We start from the raw sequence: 23,289 nt of genomic DNA on the forward strand, positions 1-23,289 counted from the left end.
ATAAATATTACATAATGCTAGTACACATTACGCAAAATATCGTGTTCGAATGATATCAAGGAGGGCGTGATAAATTACAATTCTGGTCATTCTCCCATGAACTCGGAAAATGCTAAATTCTGGCTGGACAATCAGAAGTTTCAATCCACAGTAATGATGAAACATTTGATTCGATTAGATTTACGTTTCCTAAGCAACAATACAGTACATTCAGCACGCCTCACACACGAATTTAATAATCTCCATATTTTACGAGGTGTTTGAGCTGATATTTTCAAGAGGAAAACTATGCTGTAAAAGAAAACAGTCCACAGGTACAACGTCAGCAATGATGACCCGTGACATCACAATGCATTACGTCAACACAATGTCTGTTTATTGAAAGGGATGTCTATTACACCAAAACAATGCATAACTCGTTAAAACCATGTGTTCTTCACGTGGATTCGTATAAACCCTATAATTAACCGTTTGGATAATAAAGGGATATCACACACCAAGTCCCCGACAACCTGCAAACTATGTGCGACATTGCACATGACGGAGTCATTCGTTAAAAATTGTAATAATTCGTATTCAGATAAATGTTTTATTGAGTCATATATTAACTCAAAAAGAAACATGATTTAAACTTTAAGCAGTACAAATTATTTGTTTAAAAGCGTAATATGATTTATACGCTATATAATTTTATTAATAAAGACAGATACCCCATAGATCTACTTCTGAATATTATGCGAGAGAGGGAGTTTGAAACACTGAGCACATTGGAATCCAGATAAGATCAAGCAAAACGCCTTTGTCTAACGATATGCATAGTTTTTATAACTATCACGCGCATTTAAATTCATGGATATTCATCAGAACCCGATGCCATACGATAGTTTCTCACCATATGATATCTTATGATGAAGCCATCTGGGGTGAGCCTCTTCGAGTGCCCTTATTCCAGAACGAGGCTTAGAATCTGTCATGGCTGACCGGGTTGTAAACAAAGTACAGTGAGAAGTGATTGAGAACTGCAAGGGCGGGCATCCATAGACTGACCACGGATATTGTTAATCAAGAGGCTGGCGGCTCCAATGAGGAAAGACGGGGATAGTCAGCCTCCAGGCAAGTACTGTCACTGGCCAGTTTGTTCAAGAAATGTAATTCTGTTATCTGTAGATCGTCATGCCAGCACTGATCGCCCTCATAGAGCAGCTAGTGTGCTCGTGGCTGCCAGTGTTACATGACAACTTTAATAAGTAGAGACACGCGATTCGACCTACTCATATATTCACCAAGATGCATCAATACGGCCCTTTTTAAAATTAAAAACTAGTTGTATACCGATAATAAAACAATCCGTTTGATTTGAAGAAAATATTGTCAGAAATGATTGAGAAATACTTTCAGTATTTATAGGTGATTAAGTGAGATATGGATCTCCTTTCATTGGAGATCATATACAAAGTCACTGGAAGTATCTCACCATCAAATGTTCATCTCGTTATTTAGGAATTTGATTTGATACAAGTATTGAGCCAATGATCAGTTACGATTGATCAAAAGCCTCAGTTAAAGCATCTATTGATGGCGAGGCATTGATTACAAGATCAATAATGTGTGTACAGTTTATTCCCAAAATATTCAATCATTCCTCTTTATGTTAATATAACACATGCATCATCAATATAAATGAATTAAGTCATAAGAATACCTGTCATTACCAGTCAATATCTGACACACTTTAGGGTGAAAACAGGCTTGGTACACATTCAGGGTTTTACGTTGTAATGTACTTAGTGTGGGGGTGTTCCTTACGCTAAGACGCAACGACGGAGTTGGAAACAACCTTCATGTTTAAAATTGCTAACTCATACATTTATTACGTCATCATCCTTGTGCAGATGACGTGTAGATGACATAATCAGAAATGGGGTAATCCCGATATGATGTACGTAGTGTTGGGTGTTACGACTTACTTATAGCAATACACTACATACGTGACTCGCAAATGTGCGTCCAGTACGCACAAATGTAGAGAATGGACACTGAAAACAAATTCACTGCATCCACAGGGATGCACAATATTATTCATTGTACCCACAACACATCTGTGACTTTGCTGAGTGTTTGGTTGTTTCTTTCAGAGCAGTTACATGCATCATTTCATCCATCAGTCCACATGGTCAATGGTTCATTCCAGCTCTAAACAAATTATCAAAATGTACAGTTCTCTACACTCTTACTTCAGAGGACCCTCTTATTGCCTGTAAGGGCCCTTAGAACAAATAATTGGGGTTCCCCCATGTTTGTGATGCCAGGTTAAGTCCTGCACCTTAAAATAGTTAAAATAGATAAAGAAGGACAAACTGTTATTTATTTATTTATTATTGGATATTTATATATCACGCATATCCATGCACTAGTGCATGCTCAAGGCGCTGGTATTTTTCCCCCTCTATCATTGGATGTCAATCTCAACGGCATATCTTATTATCAATCTCAACTCCCTAGGGATCATACAACTCTTGCTGCCACAAGGTGCACTGAGTGATTGCGTCTTTCCCATCCTAACGAGGTACCCATTCACAGATCGGTGGATCGGGACACATAGTCACAGTACTTTGTCCAAGTTTACTGCATGTTACTGTACCCACAACTAGGTGTTTGCACGTATTCATGTGGCCACCATCTGGTCATCTACCAACGGATTCGTGGGTTCTTTGAAGTGTACAGGGTTGTGTACTGTACACTAGCAGTTGTGACAACACTGAAACACTGAGTCTGCACACAAAGTTGACTCCTAGGTTTTACACCCGGTCACAGGTGGGCTCAATCCCGGCACCTCATGCCCTCTGGATCACTAGCCTGGCTCCTTAGCCAGCTCGCCCACCATGCCCCATTATCTCATGAAGCAGACCTTTCAATATGGGCCCATAACAAAGACAAACCATCCATAACTGAACCAATACCATATCCACTGACGTCATAAAACAGTATCCATTAATAGCATCAGCACTTTTTAAAACAGCAACGAAAAGAATTTTGCCTGAAGAGATTTTTCTGTGAATTTGTATGCATTTATGTGCAAATTAAGAAACACAATTTACCTGCCTACCTGAATCTGAAGTGCCAGGTGAGGTAGGGATGGCGTCATTTACACCGTATCATTTTGAAGAATATCTTTTTATCTAGTACAATTTTACAGCATTGTCATGGCCAGTGTCACAAGGCATTATGAGAATGTTTAACTTAAAATTGTACCTTAATGTATATTGTTATAACCAATTATTTCTGATTGGCCCCACCCTGATGTTGCTGGAATATTGCTAAAAGTGGCGTAAAATCATACTCACTCACGCACTATAGCCAATTACCAGAGCATAGCTTCCTAATTAATTATGCTAGCTGGATGCTACAATGTAGACATGGTGAAAGGTATAGGTTGATGATCAACTAGAAATACATTTTTAAATTATCTAATACATTACAACTGAAGAAATTATTCCATTTCTGATCTCCATTTGTAAATTTAGTAATCCAGAGTAACTTTAATAATCGATAAACTCCCCCTGTTGCAACTTTTGTTGATGATGCTTACATGTGTAAAAAGTTACATTGTCCATACCAGTTATTTATTAAGAAAGCTGTGATATTTTATGGATGACAACGTCTTTATTACATTATTATTCAACGTTTTGGTATAGATCCTTATACTGTTGTAAATGATAAATAATTTACAACAAAAATGCTTCTCATATATCTGGAGAGGAATACCGGATAAAGTAAAACGAAACTTAATTGTACAAGATAATAAACACAGAGGTCTCAAAGTACCCTTAATACCCCTGTATTAGAAACAATATTATCTCCATTTTGAAGTACAGTCAGTAACAAATTAAGATGGTTTCAATTATCGTATAGTCCACAGAATACTTACAACAAATTGAAGCGCTTTTATCCGTTAACTGCAAACTTCACCACTATGTACATTTTGCACAAATGAAACTATAAAACATGTCTTATTTTACTGTGTTCATGTAAAAAGTATGTGGCATCGCTTGTTGGAATGGATTGAATGTGAAACAGACATCTGTCTAAAACCAAATCTAACAGTTAGTAACACATATTTTATTTGGTTACAAATAGAAGAGAAATGATGTGCTAAATTTAATTTTCATTGTTACCAAAAATTACCTGTGTACCTGCAAATGCCGAAAACAAAGGCCGCATATACATGGCCTAAAAGCAGCCTTAAAAGATGCATACAATGTTAGTAAATGGTTGTTCTTCGCCCGGATACAGATGTGACAAATTCCTCTCATTCTGGTCCTCATGCCATAGCCTTTTCACATTATCTATTTTCACATAATTCACTTAGTTATATATCATATTTTCTATATTTGAATGAAAATGCATACAATGTATAAGCACAATAACTTGTGTACAGTATATGTGTATGTGAAAGTATGGGAAATATATGTTGAAATATGTATGGTACTCACAAAAAAGAAATAAAGTGATAAAAAAACCACTTTAATAATCAATAAACTCCCCCTATTGCAACTTTTGTTGATGATGCTTACATGTGTAAAAAGTTACATTGTCCATACCAGTTATTTATTAAGAAAGCTGTGATATTTTATGGATGACAACTTCTTTATTACGTTACGATTCAACGTTTTGGTATAGATCCTTATACCGTTGTCAAGCAAGTAGCACACTTGCTCAGTCATACCGTTCTTGTCATTCATCAACTTCTATAATGCCAGTCACACAGATCAGTTATTTCTTATTCTGGAAATTATTTGATCTTCACAATTTCATTTAGAACACAACTGTCCAGGAACTCAGAATGTGTTTAGAAAGACTGCATATAAAACCAAGAATGTCAGTGTTTTGTTCAGCTGACTCTAGATATCAACCATTATTGCCATGGCAGTGTTTTGATCAGCTGACTCTAGATATCATCCATTATTGCCATGGCAGTGTTCACACAAATTACTGAAAGAAACAGCAACAAAGCATGGTGACATTCCTATCAAACAAATCTGTCATTGCTGTAATTATCTATGCAGTGCTACTATATATTGCAGTGCAATCAGTCTCGAGGGATCTCTCCTGGCAGTGTTCTCTGTAGCCTGACCATAAACATGTCAGTCAGACACCTCCAGGTGATCCTAGCCACCATTAGCATAGATAATGAATGTGTAACTGCCCCAGGTGTCCTAGCGACTCACTACACACGTGTCAGTGTGGACGAACATATCGACAGTCAACTTTCATTCAACAGTCTTGCCTGACAATGGTATAAGGATCTATACGGAAATGTCACCATAACTGTATATAAAGAAGTCCATAAATGGGGTCAACTTTGTAATCGGTCAACTTCTAAGGAATGCCTATCAAACCGCTCAACTTAATATTACGTAGCTTCTGTGTTGATGTCAGGGAGACAGGCTTTATTAGTGTATACTCGTCTACAAATATTTCAGAAGAATTTGTTGCTCTGATTTGAAATTATATTATTCGGTCGTATTAAAATTGTGTGTGTGGTGTATGCAAAGCGTGTGTCACAGTGGAGCAAGGCTAGGGTGACAGCTAGTTATTGTTAGTGCTTACAAGTGTAGTGAGGGGGCATTGTGGTGAACACAAGGTTATGAGTGATCAGTGAAGCTCTTATATTTCATGGATTACGCTGCTCGTTGAGATTTCTTCACAGTCTTATGATTCTGAATTGACCAAACGGTTCAAGCTAGTGTCTTATCTTTGGCCAGCTGACATGTGCAGCAGAATTTGTGTTGTAGTCTTTTTTAGGTCTTAAGTATATTCTCAATTTGTATCTTGATTATTTTGTTGAACAGAGACAGAGAACAGGTTTATTGTTGGACTTATGGTATTTTGTCAGTGGTTTGATGAGTACCAGTTTCTTTTCAATTAACCTTACAGTGGAGAGGTCAGAAGGTCACCTGAATTACATCCTCGTGGTGTAACTAGTCTTGTCTGTGTGTGTTCACGGATTGAGCTCTGCCTTGACACTTAATGTTAATATTTTAATAGTGATTTAAGTGGGCTGTTTGCTTGGATTTACCATTGTTGCCCTTGGATACAGGTATATTGAGCTATTAAAAATTGAAAAGGGGAATTACAATTACTACAAGCAGAGACTTGATCTGAATTGACTGATCTGTCGTGTTGAGCTTGCCGAGTGAACAACTACCGCGGTGTAGATGATGCTGCGATGTTCATGTAGGGGAGGAGCAGCTTAGTGACGTTTGGTTTAGTTCTTGTTAGTGCAGTCAGAAGCAGTCTGAAGGAAGCACTCATGTAGTCAGAAGCAGTCTAAAGGAAGCACTCATGCAGTCAGGTAATGGCCACACCCGCAGATCAGATGGAAGGCAGATTGTAGTTGATTAGGATTCTGCTAAAGATTTGTTACCATGGTTACTGGAATCATATATCTGTGACCATTTTGCAGTGTGTAACCATGGTAACTCATGCCAGGTCAGAATGAACTGAGTTACTATTTTCTGTTGACATTGTACATAAATGTTTTAGCACTCTACATACTGTCATTGTGCTTGTACCAGAAACACTGTGATAGACATGGAGTGGTTATCATCAAGTGTGTGACATGCATGTTCATTGTGCTTGTACCAGAAACACTGTGATAGACATGGAGTGGTTATCATCAAGTGTGTGACATGCATGTTCATTATGCTTGTACCAGAAACACTGTGATAGACATGGAGTGGTTATCATCAAGTGTGTGACATGCATGTTCATTGTGCTTGTACCAGAAACACTGTGATAGACATGGAGTGGTTATTATCAAGTGTGACATGCATGTTCATTGTGCTTGTACCAGAAACACTGTGATAGACATGGAGTGGTTATCATCAAGTGTGACATGCATGTTCATTGTGCTTGTACCAGAAACACTGTGATAGACATGGAGTGGTTATCATCAAGTGTGTGACATGCATGTTCATTGTGCTTGTACCAGAAACACTGTGATAGACATGGAGTGGTTATCATCAAGTGTGTGACATGCATGTTCATTGTGCTTGTACCAGAAACACTGTGATAGACATGGAGTGGTTATCATCAAGTGTGTGACATGCATGTTCATTGTGCTTGTGCCAGAAACACTGGAAGTTCTTTTTTTATAAATATGGATGAAATACTACCAAACATGACATTTATGTCTGGACACAAACATCAGGCTAACACGCATGAGGCACAAGATTATTTTGTGTTTTTTCTGTGATCCACGTGTTTTGGGCATGATAATATATGAATGTTTTTCATTAAATATCTGTTCCATTTTCAATCATTGTTGTATTACCATGATTACTGTATTTCATCTTAGACCTGGAACTCACAGTGCAGTAAGTTTACAAACTCACAGAAAAATCTGTTTATTTATTGGACTGAGTGACAAGAATTGTGAAGTTGACATGTCAACATGTCAAAAGGACATAAACACAGCAATAATAATAATAATAATAATAATGTCACTTATAAAGCGCAAATGTCCACAAACTTATGAATTCTCAATGCGCTGAAAAGAATGGAGTAAAAAAACACAGCAATAATAATAATAATAATAATGTCACTTATAAAGCTTAGGTGGGTGTCCACACACTTATGAATTCTCAATGTGCTGAAAAGAATGGAGTCAAAGGAGTCAGTTATAAAGTTATGGTCACTGTGAAACAGGTGGGTTTTATCTTTTGACTTGAAGGTTGAGAGAGATTCACAGAGTTTGATTTCTAGAGGTACAGAGTTCCAGAGAGTTGGTGCAACATAGGAGAAAAACCTTTTCCCATATGAAACTAGGTGGAATTTGGGAACTTGTAGTAGGGACCGGAGTGATCTTGGTGGGATGTATTCTGTGATGCAGAGAAGTTTGAAGTTGATTCTCTGTTGAATAGGTAGCAAATGCAAGGATTTGAGAACAGGAGAGATGTGATCAGATTTAGTCTTCAGAGAAATAATTCTTGCAGCTGTATTCTGTACTTTTTGTAATCTGGAGATATTGTGTTTGCTGAGGCCGATCAACAGTCCATTGCTGTAGTCTTGTCTAGATAACACTTGAGAATCCACTCTGAAGAACAGGGGGCCATGGGGTAGCCTAGTGGTTAAAGCGTTCGCTTGTCACGCCAAAGGCCCGGGTTTGATTCCTCACATGGGTACAATGTGTGAAGCCCATTTCTGGTGTCCACTGCTGTGATATTGCTGAAATATTGCTAAAAGCAGCGTAAAACCCAACTCACTCACTGAAGAACAGTGGTAAATTTGAGCCCATGAATTGAGATATGGTTTCATTGCTGCTTTTATTGCCACTGTGCATGCAATTCACCAACTCTAAACAGGACATTTTCCTATGCAACCATTTTTTTGTGAGAATTAAATATGTGAGTTGTAGGTGACTAACATTCATTGTTAATTATAGGAGGACATTGGAAATGATTGTAAACCTACCTGTTGTCAGACAGTAACTTGTTTGTGACCTTACCAATCACAGGTGTGATCATCTATGTGGAATCTCATTTGGGTTTTCCAGTTTTAAACTTGTCCTCTCTGCAGTCTGAGTATTTGTGTTTAGGTGTACCAAAGGTGACCTTTATTTTAACAAGAAATTGGTTGTGAATATTTAATACCATGTAGATAGAATGTCTTTAATCCAGTTCCTCGTGGCATATTTATCTGCCTGTCATATGAGCTTGTAGCAAATGAAAATATCGATCAAGGCTGACATTTTCCCCTCCCATGAACACTTGTTATATATGTTAGATTTTGCAGGACACCGTTTTTTTCAACCAGCCATATTGATAATGATTTGCATATGTCTGACATTAGGTTCATGTGGAATACTGTCGGAACAGTCTGTGGTATTATACCGGTATGTAACGGTATTTCAATGGTAATTTCTGCCAGACATTATGATTATCAACACTCAAAATCTACAGGTCCCAGTAACATCTTGCCGATCAATATCCGGTGTGTATTAGGCATCCGTCACACTGTAATCCTTCCTCTAACTGTAAGTAGTCCTTTCACGTATGACATTAAGTCACTAATTATTGTAAGACAGTATAGGTAATGGAACCGAAAATATTATCTATGAGACATCTTTTGTGTATTGGATCGTAGCTGTTCTATTCTACTCCTTGATGATCAAATCTACATTTATAACCCAATCATTGAGTAAATATTTACCCCCGAGTGGAGAAAACGCCAACTGAGAACCACTGATTGCTATATCCTGTGTATCCTCTTTTTGAAGGAACAGAACAGAACAAGCTGGATTTTATTATCATAAATCATACAACATGATATAGTGAACATACAGGATATTTTCATTCAATACCGTGTGCCAATTGGTCGATGCCTTAAAACAGGAATAATATGATTTTCTTCATCCTCGGTAATCTCCAGGGTATACTTTCTGATAAATCTCCACTAGTACCCTGGATGCATCTACGGCTCAGCCCAATAATTTTGTTACCTCCCTTTGCTGGCTCCGCCTTCTCACAGTAGCCAATGAGATAACCTGTTACAACTGAGCTGGCCAGTTTCAATAAATATAGTGGCTGCAGCTGCGAAGGTTTGCTCGCTGTGCAACTCAAATTTAGGGAAAAAATCATACAGACAGATTGACAGGTCTGAAACCTTAAAAAATATATGCAAGAACTCCTTCTACCTCTTTCAGAGGTAGTGGTGATTTATCGGAACGTATACCCTGGAGATTATCTAGGATGCATTTTTTTTGTAGACTGGACAGTGTCTGTATCAAAGGGGTATTGTCAGTTTTCATTAGTAAAATATATTTATCAATATGAGAGTTATTACAAAAATTACTAGCAAGTGCACTCTTTTGTACATCATCAAGAGCTGAACATGATAAGATAACACAATTCGATATTTAGAACATGGTGTTTACAAATTGTACTTAATATTTTATTTTCTATGTCTATGTTAGACCATCTGCCAGTTTCAACATGATAGTATGTTTTGCAGTTTTGTTAACCAAATATGTTGTTTCAATGGGAGGCTGATCAAATATGGTTCTGTATTGACAGTATGCTTATCATGCTTAAAATAAGAGTATTATTTACCTTTTGATGAGTTTTGTAGGGAATCATTCCATGATTGCTTAAATTGATCTATTAATATACTTTTTACATAGTTTTTCAGACATTTTGAAATATACTTTTCACCATCGCTAAAAGATTAAATTAGCCTTTACATTACATATTATCATGTACATAGACTTGGCTAGTGCCTGTAAGATAAAGGTATCAAGTATATATGCATGGAGATATACATCTTGTCTGGAGGAGTCTTGGAAAGTAATTAATTGTGGAAAACTCATTTTCTTACCAGCATGTTATCTCAAGTATCACTATGCATGCAATTTAGGAAGGGGCACCTGATCAGACTAGCTGAGTCAGCATATCACTGATGGTAGATGTGTGAACAATGCACAGGGCATGGTTCTACATAAACTTAGGAGACCACAATACACAGGGCATGGTTCTACATAAACTTAGGAGACCACAATACACAGGGCATGGTTCTACATAAACTTAGGAGACCACAATACACAGGGCATGGTTCTACATAAACTTAGGAGACCACAATACACAGGGCATGGTTCTACATAAACTTAGGAGACCACAATACACAGGCATGGTTCTACATAATGCACAGGGCATGGTTCTACATAAACTTAGGAGACCACAAACATTTGTACCTGATGTAGTTTGTATTATTTGTAAATATATAGATTGTACATATGGTTATATTCGCTGTTAACAATATTTCAGCAGTTTTACAGAGATTAACAAACAAACATACAAAGAAGGGGGACAAAGTTATGAGAGCGATGAAACCTGAGTTTGCTTTGTTAATCCTTGTAAATATGTAACCATAGCAACATAAATATGTCCTACCTAGTTGTTGATTAATTCATTTAAGCCATGAAAAGGCCCTTATTGGCAGTCATTTACCCTGAAAAGGCCTTAAATTTAAAAAAACTTCTCAAGTTATGATTTTACAGAAAATTGATGCATAAAAATTTAGTGCTGGTATTGGCATACAACATGCGATACAATGCATCAGTATACTAAATTTTAGTGACGACGATATATTGTCAAAGTATTGTGCATGAAAGCTGCAATACCATGCGAATCCCGATATAAGGATGGCGATACGATACGTATCACGATATTAATTCTAACACCAACTATAAAACACCTTAAGATCAAAACAAAAACAGTGTTTAAATGAAATTGACTTTAGTCACATTAGGCACATTTTTTTAAAGAACAAATACAAAATATATAAAACATAATACTGTTATAAACAGAAAACAGATAAAAAACAGCTGGATGCTGTCACTGCAGTCACATAATAGAATGAAGTTTGTGCTGATTGTAAAAACAGTATATCTTGACAGATATCGCGATTCGGCAATATTCAAAGTTGTACATCGATGTATCGTGGTGGCCCATTTGAAGTATGCTATCGGGATATACGACAAAATAGCTTACAATGATGATGTGTGTTTATTAATTTCAATTGCAAAGTTAAACTTTCCCATCACAGTGATATAGCTAAGATGTAGCATATGTTATATTTGGGATTACACTTTCTCAGTAAAGTACAAATTCTAGTACTTTTGTTGGGTTTAGTCCCATCCGGGATTCGAACCCACACTCTGAAAGTGAGGCACCTAATCGCCAGCACACAAAGTCAGCTGCCTAACCCGCTCAGCCACCGAAGTTTCCACTTTCTAAATGGCATTGTGTCTTGATGTAGCTAAGAGATATTTCCCTTTGATGGTCAGTCCCACATTCAACCAACTATAGTCCGTTTGATTTCATTTGAGACCGATGAATTGCTCACTATCACAAAATGTAATAATTGCAACAAAACCAAATTTTGCACAGTCACATGAAATCAACAGACCAACTCTGATGATTTGTATCATAATTTTGGACACCCGAATAAAAAAGTTGTTTTACAAACGATCCTTATTTTGTAGTCACTTTTCGCTATTTCTAACAAGGGGGGACCACTTGCTGGTAGAACAGCCAGGTGTGCGAGTTGTACATGTGAAATTGACATTTCACTGCACACGCTTGTTGATTACCTGGCTGTTCTACCAGCAAGTGGTCCCTGCTTGAGAAAGTTTCTGGATCTATTTCTTGGCAGTGTCACACCAAAAGACATTAGAAGACGGTTGTTGTTATTATCATGACAGAGGTTCATTATTAAGGGGATTAAACAAGGAGGGGTAGACCTCAACAGATGCCCATTGCTGCATGGTATATCATAGGACTAGCATTATGAACCTGCTAGAAGTTCTGTCTGGTACTAGGAGTCACTTTAAAACATGCACACACTCACACACATACATTATTTCTTGCATATCTTTGTAAGAGTAAGAAAGTCAAACCTGTCCTATAACTCCAAGCAACATGTACTGTTATTGCAAACTAGCCATGCACTTACAATAGACCTGTCGTGTCTCATCTGCCCTATTGTCTGTGTAGACCTTGTGACATCATCATCTCTGCCACCAGGTGGAGCCAAGAAGTTCCTGTACACGGGTCCCAAATCTAAGGAACATGCAGAAGAGGACCAGATGAACTTCTCTCCCCGGAAATCCTCCGGCTCCTCACGTAAGAGAGTAGATTGTTGTCAAAGTGTGTTGAAACAAGTATGAAAATCTACATCCTGAAACCTGCATCACAGTATAACATATCCTCATGCTTCTTTGGAGCTTGTGGCTTGCCCTGTCATCTTAGACACCAGTTGGCAACACCAGAAACCTATCATTGGGGTTTAGAATCTCTGTTTACTTGATGGAATTTCTAGGCATGTCAACACCATACCCACGCTTAGGTTCTTCACCAAAGTGGTAAAGATCTGAGACTGCTTCACTTCTTAACATGATTAAGCAGACATGCTGTGATAAGTGGAATACTGTCTCAAGTGGCGAGAGAGTCACTGAAAACTAGGTCTACTAGGTCAGGTAGAAAGATAATCACGGTACACTTCACTGACTTGACACAATATATTATTGTAATATGGGATTACATTCCAAGCTACATATATCATGTGGTTGGAAGCTGTAAATCCCAAACTGGTCTGAAACAAGAGCTTGTTTGTTTCAAACAGAAAAGAAGGGATTTGGCACAAGTGCATCACTTTTTGTCGCGTTCTCCCTAAGAGAATGTTGTCAACACATCTGATATCCATTGCAATACGGTCACTGCAGTACAGTTTTAATTGACGATACTTGTCACCAATGAAGAGCGTGAACAGGGTTATCATATAATCACTAACCTAACACAATATATGGGAATTACATTTCAAGCTACATCAAGCTGTAGATCGCAAACTGATCTGAAAAAAGATTTGTGTTAAACATATTTTATTGTCCCAAAAGACAAAGGGATTGAGCACAAGTGCATCAATTAGTGTCTCCTTCTCCCTAACAGCATGTTGTCAATACACAGTACAGTCACAGCAAGACAGTTTTAACTCGTGATGATACTCGTAGAACATGAACAGCGTCTTCAGATACTTGCAGGATGAAGGCTCTGTAGCTCACCTACTTGGTATTTGTAACATTGTCCTCTGAAACACCATGACAAAAGGTACTGCTCTTGTTCTCAGCTTTGGCTTTAGACCTGGATGAGGTGTGGAGTATCAAGAGGAATGTCGGCATCGGCGCGGCCCAGCAGGACAAGCTGAACCTGAACGCCAACAAGAGCTTCTACTCCCGACATGGGGGCATGAAAGGTGAACAACAGTAGCTGACCTGTTGGGTCTGACTTGATTTTTGTTGGTTTAAATCTTTTTTTTAAGTCCTTTTCACTATTTTGTGTAGGGATTTGTAAGTAGTATTTGTCTTTTATCGCAGCACTTGGATCTCTGATCTTCCTCCCAAATGAAGCTGAGTTCCCATGATGATGAAATGTTGTTAAACTGATATTAATGTTATAAGACACCCCAAAAGTGCATCTTATGTACGTATCTTCTGTTCCAGACCCAACTGCATCGTCATCCATCGCTGGTGCTGTGCCAGGTGAGGACAAACATGTGGAGCAGACATGGCTGACTTTGTAAAGCATACTCTCTCCCAAGTTATGTTTAGGATTGTCTTTATACTGTCCTTTGTCTGTACATGGAGTCCACAGACCGCCTCCGTGGTGTTAGTGGTTAGAGCGTCCGCCCGGAGTGCGGAAGGTCGCGGGTTCGATCCCCGACCGCCTCAAACCAAAAGACGTTAAAATATGGTACTTGTTGGTCCCTGCCTGGCTCTCGGCATTAATGGGTACAACAAGGACTGGTCGGCTCGGAGTCAGCATAATGTGTCTGAGTGGGGTATTCATGCTTCACTGCGGCATGGTATCTCAGTGGGCTAGCACTATAAAACCAGCTTAAGTCTGGGCTAGTACAAGCAGCCACACATACACATACACCCGCATGCACGTCGTCATATGAGCAAAATATTCTCAAGCACTACGTTAAACCCAATTCCACCACCACCACCACATGGAGTCCACAGATGCCCAACTAGCCACACACTATGTTGAATTGGTTCAACAATAGCTTGCTTTGCATGGTAACAGATATACACTGTTATTACACCCCAGTATTACTGCTATTTCCCTCTCTAGTTGTTGTTTATCAGTGTCTGCGGAAGATATAATTATTACAGGATATGTGTGACAACTCCCTGTTAATGTGGACATAGGTTGGCCCACTTGTATCATCCATATTGTCCTGTTCAGGGAATAATGAGTTCTGATTTGGATGCTTTTGATGAGTGCTGCTTCCACCATTCAGAATCATGCAATGATCAATTTGTGAGCGGGGCGGTGGGGTAGCCTAGTGGTTAAAGCGTTCGCTCGTCACGCCGTAAGACCCGGGTTCGATTCCTCACATGGGTACAAAGTGTGAAGCCCATTTCTGGTGTCCCCTCGCCGTGATATTGCTGGAATATTGCTAAAAGCAGCGTAAAACCAAAACTCACTCACTCACTCAATTTGTGAGCTTTTTCTATCAGAGTGTGAAGATACAAGGCACACTACAGTCTGGTCTATAATTGTATTATGAAACTCCATTTATCATTAGCATGGCCAGCATGTCTTCTACAGAGGATAACCAGATCCAATTTAGACATAATGAAATGTTGGCTTTCCAAATACAGGTATGTTACACTCCAGTGTTTCGCATTCCGTGAATTCCTGCCGTTTCAGTATGTTTTGGCCATGGGTTATATAACCCTACAGGAAGTGCCCCATCTCCCCAGCATCCTGTGTCATGTACTGTCTAGACACAAGCGCAATTACAATAACGTCACTGACATCCTTCCATCAATGAACTACTGCCTTACTCTATGTACACATTAGGCATCAATTATGGATTCCATCCCATTTGCTGAACTCTCTGGAGAATAATGTACTCGAGACCACTGATCCTTGAGACCACAACATCTGTTCTGCTCATTACTCTCCACACTCACACTTCGAACATGCATCATGCATCTACTTCACACTTATGCAAGATAGGCAGTTGGAATGAGTTATTGATGAAGGTGACACACTGCTTCTGTTCCTTTACAGTTGTGTTTTGAACTCTCATTGACTCCACTACTGACTGGCATGGCACAGGTGTAATGTCTTCAAGAATTTGATAGAATAACTTCATCAAATGTTCTAATATTTTAATATAAGTAATGCCTATAAACTACATACTTTAATACAAGGTTCTTGTATGAAACAAGTTGAGAGACTTACCTCTTGTCAGGCGGGTGTAGCAGCCCACAATAACCCCCACCAGATTATACCCCCAGGTGAACTATAGGCTAGCCCAGGTTTTACCCTGGAGTATATTCTGAAGCAGGCCAAAGTATACCCCTCCAGCCCAGACTATACCTGATTGACTGTGGCACTGATCTCGGTGTCATGTAAAGGTATTTAAAGGTGCCAATTTATACTCCTCCAGCCCAGACAATACCTGAGTGACTGTGGCACTGATCTCGGTGTCATGTAAAGGTATTTAAAGGTGCCAATTTGATACTGATCTCTCATGTAGCCCAGCCCAGACAATACCTGAGTGACTGTGGCACTGATCTCGGTGTCATGTAAAGGTATTTAAAGGTGCCAATTTATACTCCTCCAGCCCAGACAATACCTGAGTGACTGTGGCACTGATCTCGGTGTCATGTAAAGGTATTTAAAGGTGCCAATTTATACCCCTCCAGCCCAGACAATACCTGAGTGACTGTGGCACTGATCTCGGTGTCATGTAAAGGTATTTAAAGGTGCCAATTTATGCTCCTCCAGCCCAGACAATACCTGAGTGACTGTGGCACTGATCTCGGTGTCATGTAAAGGTATTTAAAGGTGCCAATTTATACCCTCCAGCCCAGACAATACCTGAGTGACTGTGGCACTGATCTCGGTGTCATGTAAAGGTATTTAAAGGTGCCAATTTATGCCCCTCCAGCCCAGACAATACCTGAGTGACTGTGGCACTGATCTCGGTGTCATGTAAAGATATTTAAAGGTGCCAATTTATACTCCTCCAGCCCAGACAATACCCTTAAAAAATTATGTTGACACTTCACTAAAAGGTAGTGAGTGACTCTGGGCAATGGTCTCAGTGTCATGTTAAGGTATTTAAAGGTGCATTTCATTTTATTTACTATATCACATTCAAACTTCAACATGGATGACAACCTCTATACCCTGATCTTGAACTTCTACACCAGCTGTGATAAGAAGTATCCCCAGCACACCTATGATCTGGATCCTGACAGGCGTCTGAATGCTAAGTCTCATTTTTGGCAAACTGCAAAGCCATTTCGGGTAGAAAACTGAACTGTCTTTCATGGTGAAAAGGAAGTGCTGACCAAAAGCCGCCTACCCAGCATCCTTGAAAGCCATGACAACCCAGCTACACGTGTACACTTCGGCAGAGATAAAACCTTTGACAAAATATCCTCGCGTTATTATTAGAAAGGCATGAAGAACGACGTGCAAGAGTATGTCAAGACGTGTCCGAAGTGCTTTGTCATCAATCCGAAAGTCAACACAGAAGCACCACCACTCCACTCCATTCCTGTGCCTGCCAAATTCTGGTGCCTCATTGGAATCGACATCATCAGCCCTCTACAAGAGACAAGAAACGGCAACAAGTACATCCTTGCGGTCACCGACCACTTTTCAAAATGGTCACAGGCAGCTGCTATCCCAGATAAAAGCCAGTTGCTCTGTTTCTTTTCCATATCATCTGTCGACTGGGTTGCATAGACACATTGATCAGTGATCAAGGACTTGAATACGTCAACAAAGTGATTGACTCACTCATGGACCATTTCCAGACAGATCATCGCATAACCTTGGCGTACCATCCTCAAACGGCCAGCGGGAACGTGACAGCAGGACGTCATAGGCGGCTGTGAGTAAACTCATCAATGACCAAGTTGATGATTGGGACCAATACATTCCTGATGTCTTGTTCGCATACCATACATCAGTCCATGCTTCGACGAAATGCACAACATTCGAGGTGCTGTACGGTCGCCCAGCCAAGCTACCGATTGACCTGAAACCGACCGAGGGGAACGACTACAGCACCTTCACCTAACACGGCATGCTCAGAAGTCCTGGAAACTATCCTTGATCTATGCAAAGGCATCTGTTCCACTATTTCCAATAATATCACTGATGCACAGGATCACCAGAAAGAAAACTACGATTGACAACACACCAGCAACAAGGAGACAGATGTTGGATCAACAGTGTATATCAAGAATAGTCGACGAGTCCAGAGGATGGGAGCCACACTGGATTGGACCATACTCCATCTTCGAGACCTTGACCAATGGTCGTGTGAAGCTACAGAACATGAAAACCTCAAAATGTACTCCAGTGACCTACCCACTAACAAAACCGCCGAAAGCCCCAGTGATTCTGTTGACAATCCGAAGCAATGAAAAAGACTCAGAGATAATCCGGAGTCAGGCGACAATACGGACCTTACTACCAAACGAATCATGTCAACCCCTTTGTTCAACCCTATCCCCAAAACACTCGAAGGAATTTGGCTGCTGCATTAGGCCTGAACTCTTCAAAGGACATTTATTACGGACGATCAACGGACTTGACAGCACCCCGACGGACATACAGAACCAAAGGCGACTGCTACTTCTGCTGCAGGGGCTAATCCCAATTTAAGCCCGGGTATAGTCTGGGACAGGGGTATAGTCTGGGACAGGGGTATAGTCTGGGACAGGGGGATAGTCTGGGACAGGGGGTATACTCTGGGACAGGGGTACAGTCTGGGACAGGGGTATAGTCTGGGACAGGGGTACAGTCTGGGACAGGGGTAAAGTCTGGGACAGGGATACAGTCTGGGACAGGGGTACAGTCTGGGATGGGTATACTCTGGGACAGGGGTACAGTCTGGGACAGGGGTATACTCTGGCCTGTTATGCCAGGTTAAGGGTGAAGTATGATGCGTGTTACATGTGTATCACAATGGTACGAGTTGGTGCATACTATAACACAACACTTTGATGTGATGTATGTCTTGCCTGCCTCTTCAACCATTTGGTCAGCAACATTTTGCATTATTATTGCTGGCTATCAATACAGATGATAGAGATGGATGATCGTTAACTAAATATTGATAGATTATTGATAAATATGGGAGAAGTAACTTTGAACAAAATGCAAAAACAAGTCTGAAACAAATGCATATGTTTCACACCAGTGGTGACCGCCTCCGTGGTGTAGTGGTTAGAGCGTCCGCCCGGAGAGCGGAAGGTCACGGGTTCGATCCCCGTCTGCGTCATACCAAAAGACGTTAAAATATGGTACTTGTTGGTCCCTGCCTGGCTCTCGGCATTAATGGGAACAACAAGGACTGGTCGGCTCGGAGTCAGTATAATGTGTCTGAGTGGGGTATTCATGCTTCACTGCGGCATGGTATCTCAGTGGGCTAGCACTATAAAACCAGCTTAAGTCTGGGCTAGTACAAGCAGCCGCACATACACAAACACACGCATGCACGTCGTCATATGAGCGAAATATTCTCAAGCACGACGTTAAACCCAATTTCACCTCACCTCACACCAGTGGTGAGTGGTGACATGTTTGTGCATGGATCACTAACAAAACAGAGTTCTGAACTGAATTTAGAAGCAACCCATAAATAGAAACCTACCTTTGTGTATGACCATATTATCGATGACACTATCTCATATCGATAATCATTAATAATTTTTTCTGTCGACGATATTTCGAATTATGAATCTTTTTAGCCAGCACTACTAATCATGTGGTCTTTATTATTTGCAGACAGCATGTGGACACCTGGGAGACGCGGGTACAGCTATTCATCAGGAACCAATGTCAAGGACACTCAGGGTCAGAGTTCACAAGGGCAGACAAATAAATGGGCCCATGATGAACATGATTTCTAACAAGTGCTATTATATTAAGTATATGACTAATGACCATGAATGGTTTGTTTATGTTGCCTAACTTGTGTACAGAAGGAGGTTTAGTGCTGCCAGGTTCAACCTTTATGAGTGCTTCATCTGCTATCTTCTTGGACTACTGTCAACTGTTATGTTACCATAGTTACTGCAGCTGGTGTTTGAGGAAGGTTGAGGAGGATCACTTATTTCTCAGACTTCACAGATTGCAAGGTCAGGTATCCACCTTTGTGGTCTGTTGATGTGAAAACAATTCTAAACAATGTACTTATTGCCACACACTTTACAAAGACATTGACACGAAAGTCACGTACACAAAAGTGAAATCAAAACATGACTCTTAGCTTGAAATACCTTCATAAGAATGCATCTTGATATGTCTCTACACACCATGAATGTTCAGTCATGAACCCGTCCATGTTTCAGCAATTTATCTCTGCTCTGCTCTGCTGTATCTCATAAATTAAGTACAACACAGTGGACTCAACTAAGAGGGATCATTGTAAGATTATATATGGACTCTCAAACAGTGTTCAGTGTAAGGGAGATAACTCCTGATCACGCTACATAGATACCTCTACACATATTATGTTTGCATAATAGTAATTGTGTCTTACAAATCATATTTCCCATGGCACTTTTACATGTATCTTAAACAAGCTGAAGTCTGTGATATCGGCATACCATAACTCTCTTGTTCATTTTGTTTCATTTTTATTTGTGACAAATATGCATCTGAGATGCAATGGTTTTGAAGTTTACTTTATTTTTAATAACGAACATGATGTATCATTTGTGAGCAGATGCTTTGGGGATTTTTTTAAATCAGTGAGTGATCCATTTGTGCTGACCAAAGTTCTTTTAATTTTTTCTATTTATTTTATGTAGATCCTAAATGTCAGAAGAAGATAGAGATTTGGTTTGAATGAAAACTACAACAGTTGTGAAGCACATTCTAGGTACACCATATTGTGACTGTAAAACAACTAACTGGTAAACAGAACTCAGCTTGGCCTCCATCAATATCCCTCAAGGTCTTCATCACAACCAGCTGCCCAAATCATTTGTCCAATGTGTCTGACTCTGGTTCAAGAAAGGGGATTGGGAGATATGTTCTTGAAATCAAGTAACGTACAAGGGGAGAGAACTCTCAGACTCAAGGTCTGGTAAGGAAAAAACCATATGAATGATATGTTGTCTTGATCAGAGATACCAGAAAACTGAGCTGCTAGCAAAGATTTTGGAATTGGTTTACAGATGCACTGGCACAAAAAGTATTGAAATGTGTTAAAAATATTTACCTGAAATTTACATGTTCACACAAATATGTATAATAGGTTAAACTGGACAGGAAGCAAAGACTGATCAGGTGGCAACATACATTTTGTAATAAAAGAAAATATATTACATTCTGATATATGTTTCACATGTACTTGTTTCCTTAGCAACCAACCTGGAACTTGTACCGGTACTATAAAGCCAGTAAATCTAGAACTTGTGTGGCTTAGTAGATAGTACCAGAAGACATGGTAGAACACCACTGTCACAGGATACCTGTATTTGTTATGTGGCACATCTTGCCATTATTGTTCAACATGTTTGTATTTTGATACTGACATATGCAGAGCCCATTTGTGTATTGTTTTATGTATTTTGTGAGGAATTTATTCATATGTTGTAGCCCTGTGTAATGTTTATCTGTTTATTGGTTTTTATCATTGTTTTGATTGTTTTGATATTTATAAATAATAAGGTTTATGCAACGAGAAGTTCGGCAACGCCATGAACACTGGAGTTAAATACTGAGAGGGAATATTTTAGGGACTGTTGTAGAAAGTACTTGCAATAGGAGTACAATCAATTATCTTTTTGTCGCCCTTATTTTGGCTGTGAACAAGCTGAAGGGGTTGTTGTCAGATCAGATGTACCCATACAGAAATGTACCCTTTCCAAAATTGTGACACAGAAATATATCTGACATGATACAGGGCCCTGGTGAGTGCTATTTGGAGATGATGCTTGACCTCATATGACCTCTTTGTGGAAGATGTATTCTGATGATAAGGAAATGCTTCTGTTACTTTTATAGTTTATTATGTTCAAACATTTTTAATTTCCAGGAGCCAAACCACTTGTATTTGTTTTTATGCTGGTATGTGGTATATCATATAGTGTTCAAGGTGTAGGGTGGTGTGTAGTCTGTTTCTACCCTTCTGATAAACATTGATTAATGGTAATGCTCTATGTTGTTAGATGGTTAACAAAATCTGGGGCCAAAAGTGGTTATTTTATTTTTAATTCCATGAAAATGAAGTTTCTATTTATGAATGAAAAGTTTTTGAATATGTCATGAGTTTCAGTTTTCAACAAAATCCTAAGTCAGAAAATCAACAAATGTACATGTAATTCCAGCAGGATCATCAGTTGATCTGTGTTTTAATTTTTGAGGAAGCAGTTATATGAACCCTGGGTAATCAGTCAAGATTTCATTCCCCAATCAGCTGTTAAGTATCTTGTTGCCACTCCACTGGGCTAAGTAAGGCTCTTAGTGTCAGGCCACATAGCATTCTTTTAAAATAGTTTCTTTTCTCTCATTTAAGTATCAGTTGGTTTTGAAGACCTCCTAACCAAAAATAAAAATCCTATTTAATGTTCTGTGTTGTATTGACAAATCAGCTGGTGCTTGTTGTTTCACATTGTTAATTGCACATATAACTGCACTTGATGGAAGCAATTGATAATACAGTCTCAGTAAAGCCAGATCTCGGACCTCTCTGAGCGGAGTTCTGAGGAGACTTCCATAGGAGCTTGGGTCTGGTGAACTTTCTAATCAACAATCAGAGTTGCGGAAACTAGTCTTAGTACGTGTAGGTGAAACATCTAAACAAAGATATCTGATAACTCGATAAGAAATATTATCTAGAGAATAATAAGGCTGTGCTGTCATATTGTTGTGGGTATGTCCTGTTGTTTGTGAGCATCATGGTCTGCATCCAAAATGATTACTATGGAGAGTATTTTGTGGTGTTTCCTCAGAGGTAAAAATTTCCGAATCAAGTCAGTAAAATAATGAAGCAGATTTGTTTTGAAAGTTGATATCTGATTGGCTCATATCAGGTAACAGATGTCATTGTGTTTAGGTTGGTTTACATCTGACATTTGTTGGAATAAGGAAATAAGAAAAAAGAATATTTTCCATTGCTAATATAATTTTTTTACTGAAACATAACATTTATTGACCTTAATGTTGAGGACTTACAATGGCAGTTTGTTGTGTATTCAGGGGTTCCAGTAAATCTACTCATGTCATAAGGAGTGACAGGAAATATACACAGGAGCTGAGGCAACTTTTCACAAGTCATTATAGTTCACTAGTTGCTGGAAAAGAATGGTTTAACACACACATTGACCTCATTGTTAGGATAACTTCCAACTTTCTGTCCTGTTTGCAAGCAATAAAGTAGATAGTGTTGTGTCGTGTGTACGGAGAATACATACATGAAGTTTGTACTTTACTCTTCTACTTCTGCAGGTGCCATTGTCCTCAAACATACCTGTCACATACCAGTAATTACTGTACAACAGGAACACTGCTGTCTTACAATTACGCTGTTGCTATTCTAGAACTCTTCAGTTTAGATATATGTGTAGTATGTTTCATATCCTGAAGTTAAGTGAATACAGCAGGCAGGTGTATCTGCAGATCCCTTCATTATATACTACTCACACTTTGCTAAGGATCACAAAAATTCACAACTTTACTTAAA

At 39.2% G+C, this 23,289-nt stretch overlaps 1 protein-coding gene across 2 annotated transcripts; it reads left to right on the top strand.

The window, feature by feature from the left end:
* Nucleotides 1-942: 942 nt before the first annotated feature.
* LOC124279822 (uncharacterized protein C11orf97 homolog) lies at nucleotides 943-23,015 on the top strand. Of its 2 annotated transcripts, none has more exons than XM_046715698.1 (5): nucleotides 943-1,113; nucleotides 12,585-12,683; nucleotides 13,684-13,809; nucleotides 14,057-14,095; nucleotides 19,383-23,015. In XM_046715698.1, exons 1-5 carry the CDS (start codon nucleotides 1,083-1,085, stop codon nucleotides 19,505-19,507), a joined length of 420 nt encoding a protein of 139 aa, XP_046571654.1. In that variant the 5' UTR covers nucleotides 943-1,082; the 3' UTR covers nucleotides 19,508-23,015. The 2 variants fall into 2 exon arrangements, with proteins under 2 accessions (XP_046571654.1, XP_046571655.1); XM_046715699.1 differs by lacking the exon at nucleotides 943-1,113 and adding an exon at nucleotides 5,731-6,355.
* Nucleotides 23,016-23,289: the final 274 nt, after the last annotated feature.

The sequence above is a fragment of the Haliotis rubra genome, unplaced genomic scaffold (assembly GCF_003918875.1).
Source record: "Haliotis rubra isolate DU_JTF1 unplaced genomic scaffold, ASM391887v1 Scf257, whole genome shotgun sequence".
In the NCBI taxonomy this organism is placed as follows: domain Eukaryota; kingdom Metazoa; phylum Mollusca; class Gastropoda; order Lepetellida; family Haliotidae; genus Haliotis; species Haliotis rubra.

Coding starts and splice junctions, on each gene's coding strand:
- LOC124279822 (XM_046715698.1), top strand. CDS start 1,083: ATGAGGAAAGACGGGGATAGTCAGCCTCCAG. Junction 1,114..12,584: donor CGGGGATAGTCAGCCTCCAG/GCAAGTACTGTC, acceptor CTCTGCCACCAG/GTGGAGCCAAGAAGTTCCTG. Junction 13,810..14,056: donor CCGACATGGGGGCATGAAAG/GTGAACAACAGT, acceptor CTTCTGTTCCAG/ACCCAACTGCATCGTCATCC.